Here is a 17089-nt window from a genome sequence, read left to right on the forward strand (position 1 = left end):
TGATGTGTAAAAGAAGTTTCTCATTGAAGCTACAAAGTAAAGATCTACTTTATTCCACACGAGTTTAAAGCACCCGAGGCTGGCGATCTCGAAGGGACACCTGCCTTGACAAAAGTGACGTCTACCAACTACAGTGTGGCTCTTTCTCCCCGAGCCATCAGCACCACCCAGGGAGACCTGCAGCAAAGCTCAGGCACGTGAGTGAGAGGATTAATAGAAACCCCAAACTAGGAGCAAGTTCCCATGGTTCCAAATAGGTAGGTGTGTGACAAGATGACTCGGGAACAGGTTTCTGAGTACAAAGGAAAGTTAAATTTACCCTCTGAATTATTCCACTGCGGAATAGGAGGTGTCGCTTGTTGTGGCCGTATTGAACACTCATTTTTATCAACACGTTCCATCCTACATATTAACGAGGTTCCGTGTGGTATCACTCTACACGGAATACGCATGAGAAGATCCAACCACCGGTTCCCATTCCTTCACAAAGCCATCCCAGTGAGTAGTAATCCCTACTCTACATGCAGGAGTCAGGTTTAGCGTCACAGGAGTGAGGACGTGTGGCACTCTTCCCTCTGTCCTGCTTATTGCACTTAAAAAACACCCATTTCATCCATTTTGCTGAAAACCATGACCTCATTTGCTGGCTTTTTTTCTTCTTGTGCTACTAGAGATCAAACTTAGGGTAGGCATACATTCTTAACGTGTAGCTTAGATTTCTTTCATCCTTATGACTAAATAATACATTAAATATAGCACATTTCTTTATGCATTTTTCTATTGACAGAAATCATTGTAGATTGACTGTACACCGTAGCTGTTATGAATACTCCTTAATGAAACGTGGGGATATATTTTGTATGCTGCCTCATTTTCTTTTCTGTTGTTTTTTTTTTTCCAGTCATGTTTGGTTCTATACCAGGTCTCTGGGCTATCAAGTCTCTGGGTCCTGAACTTCCAGGCCGTGCCAGTGAAGAGCTCCCTTTCTGTATAGGTCTCAAGCTGGATCAGTCATTAGTTGGCCACTCTTAAAATTTCTGTGCCATCTTTACCCAGCACAGCCTGTAGGCAGGACAGATTATAGGTTAAGGGGTTTGTGGTTGGGTTGGTGTTCTAATCCCTCCACTAGAAGTCTTGCCTGGTTATAGGAGATGGCTGCCTCAGGTTCCATATCCCCCATTACTAGAAATCTTAGCTAGGGTCAGCTTCATAGATTCCTGAGAATCTATGGATCTAGTTTCCATTGCATTAGGTTTCTATCTTGACCCAGAAATGACCCGATTTCAGTTGTCTTTCCCAGTACTCTCTCCCCAGATCATCCTTATACCTGATCCTTCCTGTTTCCATCTCCACCCTCCCCATCCAGACACCCCCTCATTCACGAGCAATGTCTACTCTGTTTTCTCTTCATGGTGAGGGTCATGTGTGCCCTCTTGAGTTCTCATTGTTACTTAGCTTCCCTGGGCCTGTGGATTGTAGTACAGTTATCCTCCTTTATGGCTAATATTCACTTACAAGTGATTACATACGCTGTTTGTCTTTCTGACTCTGGGTTTCACACCCAGGATGATCTTTTCTAGTTCTACACACTTGCCAGCAAATTTCATAATGTTATTAACAGTTGAGTAATGCTCCATTGTATAAACATTCTCAGGTTGAAGGACACCTAGGCTATTTCCAATATCTGGCCATATGAATATAGCTATTATGGACATAGTTGAGCAAGTGCCCTTGTAGTACAGTAGAGCATACTTTGGTATATGCCTAGGAGTGGTGTATCTAGGTCTTGAAGTGGTTCGGTTCCCAATTTTCTGAGAAACCACCATATTTAATTTCCAAAGTGGCTGCACATGTTTGCATTCTCACCAGCAATGGAGGAGTGTTCCCTTTGCTCCACACCCTCGGCAACATGAGCTCACACTTGTGTTTTCTGGTAGGTGTAAAGTGGAATCTCAGTGTCACTTTGATCTGCATTTCCCAGATGTCTAAGGTTGTTTAACTTTTCTTTCAATTGCTTCTTGGCCATTTGAGATTTCTTTGTTGAGAATTCTCCATTAAGATTTGATTATTTGGTTTTTTTTTTGATGTCTAGTTCCTTAAATTCTTCATATATTTTGGATATCAGCATTCTGTCCAATTTGGGGTGGGTGAAGATCTTTTCAAATTCTATAGGCTGCCATTTTGTGCTCTTGATGGTGTTTTTGAAGTTTTCAGTTTCATGAGGTCCTATTTATTGATTGTTGATTTCAGTACCTGTGCTAACAGTGTCCTATTCAGAAATTGCCTTTCTATGTCAATGTGTTCAAGGCTGCTCCTCTCTCTCTTTTCTATCAGGTTCAGTGTATCGGGTTTTATGATGTTGAGGTCATTGATCCATTTGAGTTTAGTTTTGTGCAGGTGATAACTATGAATCTATTTGCATCTAGTTTGACCAGCACCATTTGTTGAAGATGCTGCCATTATTTTACCTTCCTCAGTGTTTTCTGGTTTCTTAAAAAAAATCAGGTGTCCATAGGTGTGTGTATTTATGCTTGTATCTTCAATTCAATTCCATTATTCAATGTGTCTGATTTTGTAAGCCACCATGTGGTTGCTGGGAACTGAACTCAGGACCTTTGGAAGAGCAGGCAATGCTCTTAACCTCTGAGCCATCTCTCCAGCCCAATGTGTCTGATTTTGTTTCTTTGTGCCAATACCATGTTTTTATATTACATGGTTTGGTACAAAATCTCTGCAGTACAACTTGAAATTGGAGAGGGTGATACCTCCAGCATTTGTTTTATTATTCAGGATTATTTTAGGTATTCTGTTGTGTGTGTGTGTTTCCACATGAACCTGAAATTTGTCCTTTCAAAATCTGTAAAACTTGTGTTGGGATTTTAATAGAGATTGTAATTAATATGACATCCATTTTTTACTATATTCTTCATATATGTCTTCTAATATCTTCTTCAATGTCTTCAAAATTTTATCACACATATCTTTCATCTTCTTGGTTAGAATCACTTTCATCTTCTTGGTTAGAATCACTCAAAGATATTTTATATTATTTGAGGCTATTACGAAAGGTGCTGTCTTTCTGATTTCTTTCTCAGTCCATTTGTCATTTGTATATAGGAGGCCTACTAATTTTTGTGAATTAATATTGTATCCAGCCATTTTGCTGAAAGTGTTTATCAAACACAAAGTGTAGCTGTTTCCTGATGGAATTTTAAGTGACACTTATGCATAATATCGTATTATTTGGGTCCTCTGGAAGAAGAGTCAGTGTTCTTAATCTCTGAGCCATATTTCCAGCGCAGACACTAAATTTTTAAATGGTTTATTATACAATATTTAACTGATAACAGAAAATGCCAAGAAAGAGAACAGAAATCACTCTTCTCAAATATAAGCTGAAAAGCTATAGGATTCTGGATACTTTATTCTTTGAGAATTATAAACCACAAAACTAAACAGCAATGGGAAACAACTGTAAAGTCCTGAGAATATTCAACATTTAACCCTTTCAAAGTCACTAGCTCTAAATGGAAGTGTCTTCATTCTGTATTCACAAAATGAATTACAATATATCATATAGGTTTTGCTAGGATTTTTCCTGTGTTAATGTAAATATTTCTATTATACTTGAAACTTTTGTCTATTCAAAGGAACTATTTTAGATCACTATTGAAATATAGTGGTTTTCTCATGAAACCTAATTGGCTTGTATCCCTGTGCTTGGTATAGAAGGCACTGACTTCATGGACATGGACTAACCATGTGCTTCATATAACCTCTGGCAATTAGAAAATATTAAAGTGCTTGGAAAGTAGTCTACAATTATGTTCACAGGGGACAACTGCCATCTATACATGTGTCAACAAAGATATTTTAAAATCAGAGTAGGGTCTGCATTGTTAAGGCTCCTGTTAAACATTGCATAGTCCTATAGTCACTATGTCTGACTGTGCATTGCTGCTGCAACACAGGAAGCTTTAAGATGTTTCTACATTCTAAGGTAGAATAAATCTAGAGAGTACAACCTACTACCACCACAGTTAACAAATCTCCTTCAAGTCAACATTCCTCCCATTCCAGCTACTCTCTGTACCGAGTTGATCTGTGTGTGTCTCTGAGTTTCTAAAGATGAGAGGTATTCATCAGCTGTATCATGTCATGGAAAGCATGAAAAGTCATCTGAACTAGCTTTTCCGAATCAGTCTCCGGACATGACCTCCAGGCCGAACACGCCACCACAAACCTGTGAAATACAATACATGAATGGTTATGCCATAGCGTCTAAGTTGTTAGATGTTTCATCTGGCTGCTCACACATAAAATAGGAATTCGTGATGATGTTAGGTATATGTAACCTGGTACAGCTGAAGACAGAGTCACAGTTACACACACTTACACAATGCTATGGACCACAAGCAACCTCTGGAGCAGGAGATTATGTTTAAATACAACCAACCAATCAACTAAACAACAGCAACCAACAACCAACCAACCAACCAACCAACCACCCAACCGCCAACCAAACCACCAACCAAGCACCCTCCAAACCACCAACTATCCATCCATCCACCCACCAACCAACCAAGCAACCAAAGAAGCAAACAAAACCCCACAAGAACTTTAAAAGAACCTAGAAGTTGCAACCAGAATGGGCTATAGTGTGAGCTCATGTCATTCTTTGTATTAAAATCTGACTTGTATAGCACTTGACAAGCGTTTTTAAAAGGAGAGAAAAAAAAATCTTTTCTCTATTTCTACAAAAGCAAGAGGGGTCTCTTAAGACAAGCCTTGCCTTCTACCATGTCCTACTAGATCCCCCAATGGTATAATTCTGGATCTGGAAGTGAGAAAAAGGGGGCTCTTGGGAGTTGGAATAAACAGGAGAGAAGCTGGCTTCTGTAAGACTCCCAACAGAACATGTGCCTCCTACCCTTTGTAGACTAGTCTTGCAAAGCATTTAGGAAGTTTGTGGACAAAGCTCAAAGCCGAAGAGGAGGATAAAGACTCTGGCCAGCCATGTCTTCTTCGCTGGAAATGATGGCAAAGCACATCTTCAACATGGGCGGTAGCTCAAGCAAAACGAAAGGAAAGCCTGCTCTGCCCCTCTTGCTCTAGTGATGGAACTGTTTGGGGCAATGTTAGAGAGCCTGAGGCCTCTTGTATGCTCGGAAGTTACGCTACTGTTCAGTTACACCCTCAGACAGAAACTGGCTTTGTGTACTTTTAGCAAATGCTAAAACACACAAGAGAATCCTGAAATTGTACCTTATTTGAGTATAATAATTCAAGGGTAGTATGAGTCATTTTACAGTCATACTGTGAATAAAATTCTCAGATATTTAGTAATATCAAAATGTTCCCAAGATCCAGGGGTCTGCCTGACTCCATTCTGCTCAGTAGGGTCTGGGTCCTCAAGGCCTGGCTGATGGGAAGACATCTACAGCCCACCTGATGCTATTGTGCTCAGTAGGGTCTGGGTCCTCAAGGCCTGGCTGATGGGAAGACATCTACAGCCCACCTGATGCTATTCATGTCAGGCTGAACAACCACCCACAGACCAGTCTCACGGCCTGGGTCCGCTCCTTGCCACAAGGTGGGAGCCATTATGATGAGCAAATGTGTGGTGGAGAAATGGGAGAGAGAGAAGCAGAATGAAGAGTAAAGATGGTGAGAGATGTGGCTGGTCTGGTTGCCACCCAAGGCCATGGTAACATATGAACCCTGGGTGCTGCCAAATGTCCATGGTCCTACCACAGCTGGGATACATGGCCCATGTCGCCAACAAAGACCACATGGAAGCCCAGGGTCTAGGCGACAGCCTGTGATCTTGTTGAAATCTGAGAACCACGCTGCAGCTGAGACCATGCCAATCTGGGTGGCCTGCTGCCACCTGGGGCCATGGTGTTGTCTGGGCCTAAGCTGCTTCCAACAGCCATGTCTGGGTCAATGCCCTACAGCAGCCAGGGTCTGAGTTGACATCCAAGGCTCCTTCTGGTCAGCCATCTGAGACCACATTGGTGTCTGAGGGCCAAACTGCAGCTGGGGCCATACAGACCGGAGTGGCTTGTGCTGCTACCCACTGCCATGGTGACATCTGGGCCAGAGCTGCAGAGGAGGCCGTGTCTGGGTGCACAGCCCTACTGCAGTCATGGCTTGTTACCACCGAAGGCCTTGCAGATGCCAGAGATCTCCCCGTGCTGGTGTCTGAGAGTCATGTTGTCCCTGGGGTCACATTGATCTGAGTGGCCTGTGCTGCCAATGGGGCAATGGTGATATCTAGGCCCTGCTGCTGCTGCTGAGAACCATGACTGGGTCTATGGTCCTGCTGCAGCGAGGGTCTGTGTTATGTCTCAGGCCCACCCACAGAACCATGACTGGGTCTATGGTCCTGCTGCAGCGAGGGTCTGTGATATGTCTCAGGCCCACCCACAGAACCATGACTGCGTCTATGGTCCTGCTGCAGCTAGGGTCTGTGTTATGTCTCAGGCCCACCCACAGAACCATGACTGGGTCTATGGTCCTGCTGCAGCTAGGGTCTGTGTTATCTCAGGCCCACCCACAGAACCATGAGTGATGGAATGGGTGCCATACTGTGCCAACCCTGCCTTTCGCTAGCCCTGGGAGGACTGGCCCCACTCCTCGCTGGACACTGCAGCAAGAAGGCCGGCCCCAACCAGCACAGACTAGATGGGCCACCCCCAGCACATGACAGAACTGGCCCTGATGGCACAAGCATAGCAGAGCTGGCTCCGCCCTTGCCTAAGGTGAGCAGCCCCATGGCTTGGACTGACCAGTTCAGCTACCACCCAGGTCTACATCCTGGGCCGTGGGTTGGCCACCCTAACATCTACCCCGTCTCTCTCCTGCTGGAGCTCATGTGGGAACTGGTCCTGTGGAACAGTAACTGTAGGGGGAACTGGTCCTGTGGAACAGTAACTGTAGGGGGAACTGGCCCTGTGGAACAGTAACTGTAGGGGAACTGGCCCTGTGGAACAGTAACTGTAGGGGGAACTGGTCCTGTGGAACAGTAACTGTAGGGTCCCCACGACTCAGGGCAGCTGCACAGGAGTTTCGGTGACCGTCCAGTGAGGATGGCCTACCAAAACCCTGAGGCTTTGCACCAGACCAGTGAATAAAGCTGACTGGACAAAGGGTGTACCATGTGACACATGCAGCTCCTGTGAAGAGATGTTGGAAAGGCAGGAAAGATGGAGGAACAAAGAAGTTTTGTTTGTTTTTAATTTTCTCTCTTTTAAATTTCTCTTTTGGGGAGCACTGTAAGGGTGAGGGGCAGATATGAGGGACTGGGAGATGAGTGAAATTGGGGTACATGATGTAAAATTCCCATAGAATCAATAAAGAAATTATATTTAAAAAGAAATAAAAATGTTTCTAAGATTAACTATTTGTATTTAAAATTTTACTTTTTTAAAAATTATATTTCTAAATTATAGAAACAGCCTTTTGTACTTAGACAACTCACAAAGCATAAATGACAATAATGATGAAAAGTCTCTCTACATAAGTAAAAAATTGAAGTTATATTACTTTTGTCAAACCTGTAGTTGGAAATTATATGATGAAATGACAAAGGGTATATAATACCTATGCTAATTTGTAATGGTGGAAAAACAAAATAGAAAAGTATTAACAAATCTCATGGGAAGATTGAAAATTATTCCTTAGTACATAAGTAAGTCCTTCATAAAAAGGCTAAATTATTCAAATTTAAAATAGCTCAAAGCATAGTAAATGGCAATGGGAACTGTTTGAAATTACTAAAAACAAGGTAAAAAATGATGCAAAAAAATGATTTAGATTATTAAACACGATACACATCTTTAATAACAGAAGTATTATCTAATGATTATGTGCAATGAAATAGGAATGCTAAGTAACTTTCTGTTTTGATACTTTATGTCTTTTTTCAATGGAAATGTAGTGCGTTTAAAGAAAAGTGCTATGTCAAAGTACTTTAAATCATACAATCTTCAAATTTAAAAATGAAAACAATTTTGGCACAATCCCTAAGTATTTCATTAGAGAAAGTAGAGCCATTTTATATGATGATGGAAGGCCTCTCAGGAGGGGTCTCTGAGTGAATTAAGGAGGGGGGGGTTATTCCTCTATATCTCAAGAAAAGGAAACATGGCAAAAGTGCACTTGCCTTGAGGATGGACTAAGCTAGTGTGGCTGGAGTAGGATGAGCCGGTATGTGTGTCACAGAATACAGCCTCAAAGACAACCAAGAGCAGGACCACATACATGTCATATGCATGTGTCATAGAATACAGTGTGTGTCACAGAATACAGCCTCAAAGACAACCAAGAGCAGGACCACATACATGTCATATGCATGTGTCATAGAATACAGTGTGTGTCACAGAATACAGCCTCAAAGACAACCAAGAGCAGGACCACATACATGTCATATGCATGTATCATAGAATACAGTGTGTGTCACAGAATACAGCCTCAAAGACAACCAAGAGCAGAACCACATACATGTCATATGCATGTATCATAGAATACAGTGTGTGTCACAGAATACAGCCTCAAAGACAACCAAGAGCAGAACCACATACATGTCATATGCATGTATCATAGAATACAGTGTGTGTCACAGAATACAGCCTCAAAGACAACCAAGAGCAGGACCACATACATGTCATATGCATGTGTCATAGAATACAGTGTGTGTCACAGAATACAGCCTCAAAGACAACCAAGAGCAGGACCACATACATGTCATATGCATGTATCATAGAATACAGTGTGTGTCACAGAATACAGCCTCAAAGACAACCAAGAGCAGGACCACATACATGTCATATGTATGTGTCATAGAATACAGTGTGTGTCACAGAATACAGCCTCAAAGACAACCAAGAGCAGGACCACATACATGTCATATGCATGTATCATAGAATACAGTGTGTGTCACAGAATACAGCCTCAAAGACAACCAAGAGCAGGACCACATACATGTCATATGCATGTATCATAGAATACAGTGTGTGTCACAGAATACAGCCTCAAAGACAACCAAGAGCAGGACCAAATACATGTCTCAGTGCAGGACTCTGGATTTTACTGTGAGCGAAATGGGAGCAAAGTTGTGAAGAATGACATGGCCTGAGTTTCTCCATCATGTGGGTTGCAGAGTCATAAGGCTTAAAGCATGAACCTTTAACCTTTAATCTCTGAGCCATCTTGCTATCCCTGATTCATATTCTTAGAAGGCCCACTGGGGCATCAGTGTACAGAATGGTTGATAGGGTAGGATGTGTAAGATAAAAAGAATGGTGGCTTAGGAGACGTCTCCACATTCTAGAAAGCAGTATCTTCTTGATACATACAACCGATCACTCCTCATCTTTAACATCTGAATTATGTTATTGCTCTTCAGGGAGGGACCTGACCATGCTCTACAAAGCACTCCTCTCTACCAGTGAAGCAATCTGATGTGCTGGCAGGTCATTTCCTTCACAGTATTCACCATTAATTAACTAATCTATAAGTAGAAAATGAAGTCTTTAAGAAAGAGAATCTTATTTGTCTTTTGTCCTTTGTACCCAAAACAAAGGGCATACTGTTAGAGTCTACTAAACATTTCCTAAATGAGTGAATAGATATTCTCTCCAGGAACATTAAAAGTAGTTTTCTTTTAAAAAAAATGAGATTTTATTTATGTCTTAATAAATAAACCATGCCTAAAGAAGGGCAAAACTAAGCCACTAGAGGCCAGGCAGTAGTGGCACACACCTTTAGTCCCAGGATTTGGGAGACAGAGGCAGATGGATCTCTGTGAGTTCAAGGCTACCCTGGGTTACACAAGATTAATGCTGAAACAAATCCAGGTGTTGGTGGCTCATACATTTAATCCCAGTTCTAAGGAGTCACACCTTTAATTCCAGCAATAGAGGGAATATAAAATGGGAGGAGAGGCTTAGTCTGCTTAGTCTGCAGTCACCCAGCCTTGGTAGAAGTAAGACTTCTCTAGTGGCTGCTTTTCTTTTCTTGTTTTTGGGTTGAACCCCAATATCTGTCTTTGGGTTTTTATTATTCATGCTACATTTGGCACCCAACATGGGCTCAAATCCATGACCCTGTGATTAAGAGTTACAGGCTCTACCAACTGAGCTAGCTGAGCCTGAACTCACGTCACTGGGTAGAACACAGAACCTATTATCTATCAGGGAATATGTTAAAATGCTTATTCATGCTCAATTATTATTTTGGTCCTCAAATTCTTTTATGAAAATATCAAGATCCATGTATAACTTGTTGTTTACATTTTAATCTGTACATTAATGTGCATAAACAGTCCTATGGTGATACGCAATCCAGGGTCTCAGGCCAAGAGTGACAAGTGACACTGTGTAACTATGCACACACCAGGCAAAAGGAAAGCAGATAATAAAATTCTCTGAAGGGAATGTATGGAACTGAACCACTAGAAATTGAAATACTAATGTCCTGTATACTATTTCTGAGTTTTCTGCATCCAGCCTGAAGTGCCCAAGCCTGATTTCAGTCTGCACATGCAGACCCACGCATATGAAAAGCCACATATATTTATAAATTTTGACTTGTCAAAATAATATCTTGCATAGGTCAGATATGTTTTTAAAATGTACAGGTTTCACAGATGATGGTATGGTTACTATAATATATTAAAACATCATTCTGCATAATCATCCCAGAGAGTGATTTTAAAAGGATCTCCAAAGCAGAGTAGAGAAATATCGACTCATGTTGAATACCCAGGTGGTAAAGTACAGGCAACACGAGTAAAACCATAGTGTAGACAAATACTAAAATCATAAATGCATCAGAGCTCCCACTCTACCCGAAGAACAAAGGGGAGTGGGCTCACCTGTCGTCTCTGATATGGTAGAAAAACCCGTATCCATTGTGTACCATGGGAACCACAACTCCCTGGATTCGCATGTAACCAATCAGACTTGTTGAGAGAACAAAATTTCCGCCTCCTCCACTGTGTGGCACAAAGGAAAGATTAGAGGTAGGTGCTGCATTCCTTCTAACATCCAGGGAGAACCGTATGATGTACACAACAGCCCACTGCCCAAGATACCTTCTGGAGAAAAGTGGATCCTCAAACAGCTCTGGGATAGGGAGACCTTCCTCTTTTGCTATGAGCAAGAGACCTAGTAGGTGACGGTCAAACCCTGCAATGACATCCCAAATGTAAGCCAAACAAAAAGCTTCCAGTAAAAGAATTTCCAAACAGAACAACTCATGCTAAGTACCTTTTCCATTTGAACAATCTTTCATCATCTTATTATGCTTCGCAAAAGCTTGTAACATCTTTTGCTGCCGTTCAAGAAGCTGTGTCAAGAGCGAGAACAGTAATTTTGAATACAAATCCATAGATCAAATCAATAACATAACGGTATAACCCAAATAAACAGCAGCAAAAGACAACTGATGTCGTCATGCTAGAATCTGGACGAAGGGGAAGGAGATGCAGGTGTGATGCATGCTCCCGTCCTTCCTTATTCTGCTGCCTTTCTGTCCCCATAGAGCCTTGACTTTTTATTTTCTTCTTTTCTGAAATTGGAAAGAGCAGCGCTGAAAACTGCTTTGAGACATTTGTAATATTAACAAACAAAAAGTGGAATTTTAAAACTAAAAATGTAATTTCTATGAAAATAACGTAATTATGTCTCTTCAAATTAAAACAGGTAAAATTTCAAGTTAATAGGGAAAGAAACACATTGTTGTCTAAATATTTAAAATGATTCAAAATAAAACACACGCAACCAGTTCTCGTCCTAGTGACTTCAAGCAAAAACCAGACCTCAGCTACATGAGGAGAGCCTTCTTGCAAAGGTCTTTGGAGAGTTCTCACTGCACTGGTGCTGGTTTAAATGGAGACCGACAGTGCTGACAAACTGTACTGACGTCATCTGCCTTAGAAAAATCACAAATGGGGTTCTGTCCAGATCCGCTGACTAGTGTTCCTGGCACACTTCAGTGGCAAATTAATACTTTGAAAACTTTAGGAAAAATGCTTTAAAGTGTTTTAATGATCTAGGGGGGACAGAAGCAAAGAAGTCACTCCAAGGCCAATGCTGTGAGTTTCTTCTTTCCAATACTCACACTGGTAGCGGGGTCCTGCATGGACTGGCACCAGCTGACTGCCTCGGCTGTACACGAGCGCACAGTCTCTGTCCGGCCGTGGTAGAAGTATCTTGTCATAGCCGTTTCATAGCAGCAACCAGGGCTAGAATCAGTGTACCATAAGGAAATGTTCTGATGTTAGTACAAATATAGTCAGATACTAAGCAACTTTCAGATCAGACTAGGCCTACAAATCATTCCAGAATTGAGACTTTCAACAGAGGCTGTTTTCAAAACCAAAGAGCAAAAACCAGTTTGTTAGCAGGCTGTTTTCAAAGGCTCGGCTGCTTTTATGTTATATGAGGTACGCTTCATAGTCCGTGACCGGCATTCTCAAAGAATGCCAGTGGCCCACGCCTCTTGCTAGTCATGTTTTGGCACATTCTAAATGTGGGTTGGAGTTAGTGACTCCATTCAATGCAGAGACAATAGCAAAAGGCAAGGGCTTTTTTTTACAAAGAGAGTTCTCCTTTTTACTTCCTTGCTCTGAAAAAAAGCCAATTACCACAGTGAGAACTGCCGTATGGAGTGGATGGAGTAGGCAGTTAAAAACCGAACACGTTCCTCTAGACTGCACTTCGGGAGTAGCTGAGGTGATCTCAGAGACAGACCCTCCCTCAGGAGAACTGGCGGATGAAATGCACACGGTGCTGGAAGTGCTCTGACCACAAGTGCATGAGACATGCACCAGCCATACTGTGCTGTACTTACTCACCTATGGGAACTACGCTACAACCAATACCTGAGTTCTAAATCAGTATGGTTTTCATACTTTATTACACAGAATGCATACGGAGTTCTTGGCTGTTGAATGATGAGAATTGAGCTGCTTCCCCAACTGATGAATGACACACTTTTAGATACAAAGTGTTCTTATTTTGCTGAAGCAAAGTTAGTTAAGTGAATGAGGATCAAGTTAGAGAGCGGGAAGTCTGAATGATGGCGCCACTGGGACTTGAATGGTGCAAAGTTAGTATCTCCTTTTAAGAAGAGAGTGAGGGGAAGTTCACCCCTGGGTTTTAGTTTAATGGTGCAAAGTTAATATCTCTTTTTAAGAAGAGAGTGAGGGGAAGTTCAGCCACTGGGTTTTAGTTTTTAAAAAGGCTGCTCAAGGCTTTGTAAATTTGTCAAGAAAACCAGGACTTAAAGGCCAAGATGTGGAGAGAAGATAAAATAGTTTGTTAGACAAGTTGATTAATGCTGGTTCTTAAGATTCATGAACAGAAGGACTGGCGTGAATGAAGAGGACATCACTGGTCAAGCACAGACACTGGACAGGGCTCTGGGCAGAATTACTAGCATTCAGGGCACGAGTCAGGAGGACTCTGGCCAAGACCACAAAAACAGGCTCATCCACTCATCTCAGTCGGTATGGAAAAGCATCTGACAAAAGTATTTACTCATTCACAACACACAACAGACCAGGGACAGGCCAGTGGCTCAACATCACAAGGGCTTCTGTGAAAACCCAGGTAACACAGGAAGAGAGAACGTCTACTTCTCCACCTCCATCTGCCTCACAGCCCCATGAGAAAGGAAGGAAAGCGCCCACGCCGGAAAACAGCATTTGTTACAGATTGCTGACTTCATATTCAGAAGGCTTCCACATATTCAGTGTCCTCTACAGCGCTGGGGGAACTTGATATCCACCGGGGAAGGCATGAGATTGGACCCGGTCAGCTAATTTCAGACATTAACTTCCTTGGAAGAACACACGCCCAGAAAGTGGGGGTGTTTCCAGATGACATTAACATTTGTATCAGTGAGCTATATGGATCAGAAAAAGTTGGTCCTCACCATGTGTATGGGCATTATCTAATCCACTGAGAGCCTGAATAGGAAAAAAAAATCAGAGGACAGGAAAAAAATCACCCCATGAGCTGGAGCATTCTCTTCCTCTCCTCAGACACCGGGGCTTCCGGTCCTTGGGGCTCAGGACTAGACCCTCAGACACCAGGGCTTCGGGTCCTTGGGGCTCAGGACTGGACCCTCAGACACTGGGGCTTCCGGTCCTTGGGGCTCAGGACTGGACCCTCAGACACCAGGGCTTCGGGTCCTTGGGGCTCAGGACTGGACCCTCAGACACTGGGGCTTCGGGTCCTTGGGACTCAGCACTAGACCCTCAGACACTGGGGCTTCGGGTCCTTGGGGCTCAGGACTGGACCCTCAGACACCGGGGCTTCCAGTCCTTGGGGCTCACTCAGCTCTGGATTGGGGCATAGACCTTGTTATTTGATCCACTTCTCAGAATCTAGGCTCACACTGAAGCACAGCACCAGAGTGCATCATGGGACTGTAGATCACTGCCTCTGTACGCCAATTTCCATCACAAGCTTCACCCTTTAAGACCCCCAAACCACATGGATTTACACAAAACAGGTTGATTCTATGAAGAATTCAAACATAGACTCTTTCCTTACATGATAGATAAAATGATCTTAAACGGGCCACAGATCTACAATAAGAACTAGCATCTATAAAATCTTAGGAGATGGGAAAATCTTTACTGCTTTAGATTTGGTTGATTTCATTGAAAAGCAACCAGCGAAAATGAAAATATATTGGTTCTCATCAATATGTAATTGTGGGAGTCAAAGGATACTGTGAAGAGAGAAAATGACATCCTACAGAATGGGGGCTAATGTCTTCAAGTCACAATTTCACACGGTAAAGCTCTCTAGAGAATGGATCCTTCAAAAGTACCTGGTGACACTGGTGACAAAGGATGGAATAGATGTTGATAAACTGATGGGACCCCACAGAAAGAAAAGGTGAGAAAATCCACTGTGGAGTTAGAAGATACGAAAACAGAGAAGCGAAGGTTTACCGTCCGTGGAGCCTGTAATAGGCAAGCTGAAGCGCAAGCTGAATGAAGGTGTCAGGGTGCAGCGCCTCCTTCTTGGTGAGCCTTTTACCGAAAGCCGTGAAAGTGTATCCTGTGACCTGCAGATCAGATGCCTGGCAAAGGTGGACAGGGGCAGTGAGAGATCACCAGACGGGAGAGGTCAAAGAGGATCACATGATTATTTGCATTAATCACCAGACACAAAGAATTAAAGGTATTAAGGTTATAATTTTAAAATGTTTTAAGAAGTCATGCTTGGCTAATAGTCACATTTTCATATATGGCAGATAACAGAGAAAACATTACTAATCTAAAAGAAAAACTATTTTGTTTTCAGAATGTGCTGGCTTTGTGGGAGCCTAGCCAGTTTGGATGTTCACCTTCCTAGATATGGACGGAGCGGGGAGGACCTAGGACTTACCACAGGGCAGGGAACCCTGACTGCTCTTTGGACTGGAGAGAGAGGGGGAGAGGAGTGGGAGGAGGGGGAGAAGGGTGGGAGGAGGGGGAGAAGGGTGGGAGGAGGGGGAGGGAAATGGGAGGCTGGGAGGAGGTGGAAACTTGTTTTTTTTTTCTTCCTTCTCTCAATAAAAAAAAAATAATAAAAAAAAATAAAAGAAAAACTAACACCTACCGCTTTGAGGTGTTGGGCTTTGGCTTGGTAAATGTCATTTAGTATTTTCTCGTCCACAGTGAAAACCAACTCCTCTGGAAGTGGTATATCCCGGACTTTTTCTGATCCCTGAAAATGGAGGGCTTTAATTATATCTTTGAGAACATGAGTGATGTGAAATTTCTATGCTATGAATATATTTTATTACCACTGGTTAATAAAAAGCTGCTTTGGCTTCTAGCAGGAAAGAATAAAACCAGGCAAAAAACCCAAACAGAGATATAGAAAGTAGGCAGGGTCAAAGGAACATCATGTAGTGTTGAAGGAGACAGATGCTGGATCCTTACCTGTAAGCCACAGCCTTGTGCTGATACACAGTTAATAAAGTGGGTTAATTTATAACATCAGAGCTAGCTAGGACTATGCTAGAGTCACTGGTCAAACAGTGTTTCTGTGTGGTTACTGCATGGTGGACTTGCTCTGACTTACCTTCCATCTTCCTTCGTTCTCCAAGATCCTCTCATCAACATAATGGGCAATATTCACCATAACCATTGCATCAAAAGGAGCATGCTAAAATGAAAATACAAGATTTTAAGAAGTTTGTGTCAAATTAAAATCTGAGCTAGTATTTTTTACTTTCTTCATGTTTAATGGATGAGATATGCCCAACTTCCAGTACCTGACTTCCTAATGATGACATAATACAATTCTTTCCTACACAATGAAAACTGTTTATTTTTCAAGACAAGAAAAAAACAAGCGTTCAAAATTGAAAGCACATAGTAAAGTTCTTAGTTTTGGCTTTGTAACTATAAACACAACCCAGAGAGGTTACGGGGAGTTCGAGCAGGCACACCCTGTGTCATGTGAAAATATTCTGAAATTATAAAAACAGTGTAGTGTTCAGGTGAGGACACCAGACTAGGGCAGCTGAGAAGAGCATGAATATCTCTAGCTAAGAGAAGACCACTAAGTAAGCAGCAGAAAGCAGTGCTGCTGTGTACGGATCTACAAGGAAGCCTAGATGTTGTGATGTTCAGCAGTGGGGGGAGATGGGCTGCATTACTCTTACTATTTATCAACAATCCATCTACTTCGGGAATAACAGCTACTCTACTATTTTTTAGGCGACCACCACATCCCTCTGTGTTAAATATAAGGAGACTGAATCTACCCATGAGGTTCCAAGTCTAGACAGTGGCCACGGCCAGGGTAACAAGAGGATGTGTTCCACATAAGCCAATAATAACCAATGAGAACTATTTCGGGACCTTTTCTGGAGCTATTGAAACAACTTGGCAATTTCCACAGGAGTGAAACAGCTAAGAGAGCTGCAGTGACCCTAAGCTGTAACTACAATGATCACATTGGGCAGTCTGAAATCAGCTCCAACCGCAAAACCGAGGAAATATCTTTATAACGGAAATATCTGGACACTACGTCTGTATTATTCACATTTAAGAATATAATTATACCAACAT

The 17089-nt window shown here is 42.3% G+C and overlaps 1 protein-coding gene across 7 annotated transcripts in view; it reads right to left on the minus strand.

Moving 5' to 3' along the window:
• Positions 1-3381: 3381 nt before the first annotated feature.
• The window catches only part of Crot (carnitine O-octanoyltransferase), a 37195-nt gene continuing 23487 nt past the window's right edge, over positions 3382-17089 (minus strand). For all 7 annotated transcript variants that reach the window (XM_075955918.1, XM_075955916.1, XM_075955921.1 and 4 more), the window contains 8 exons: positions 16095-16178; positions 15627-15734; positions 14975-15105; positions 12127-12250; positions 11274-11352; positions 11099-11192; positions 10880-10999; positions 3382-4243 (listed from right to left, as the gene is read on the minus strand). In XM_075955918.1, the coding sequence (XP_075812033.1) occupies positions 4123-4243; positions 10880-10999; positions 11099-11192; positions 11274-11352; positions 12127-12250; positions 14975-15105; positions 15627-15734; positions 16095-16178 (861 nt within the window). In that variant the 3' untranslated portion in view covers positions 3382-4122. The remainder of the gene's footprint in view (positions 4244-10879; positions 11000-11098; positions 11193-11273; positions 11353-12126; positions 12251-14974; positions 15106-15626; positions 15735-16094; positions 16179-17089) is intronic.

This window comes from Microtus pennsylvanicus, chromosome 22 (assembly GCF_037038515.1).
Source record: "Microtus pennsylvanicus isolate mMicPen1 chromosome 22, mMicPen1.hap1, whole genome shotgun sequence".
NCBI lineage: Eukaryota > Metazoa > Chordata > Mammalia > Rodentia > Cricetidae > Microtus > Microtus pennsylvanicus.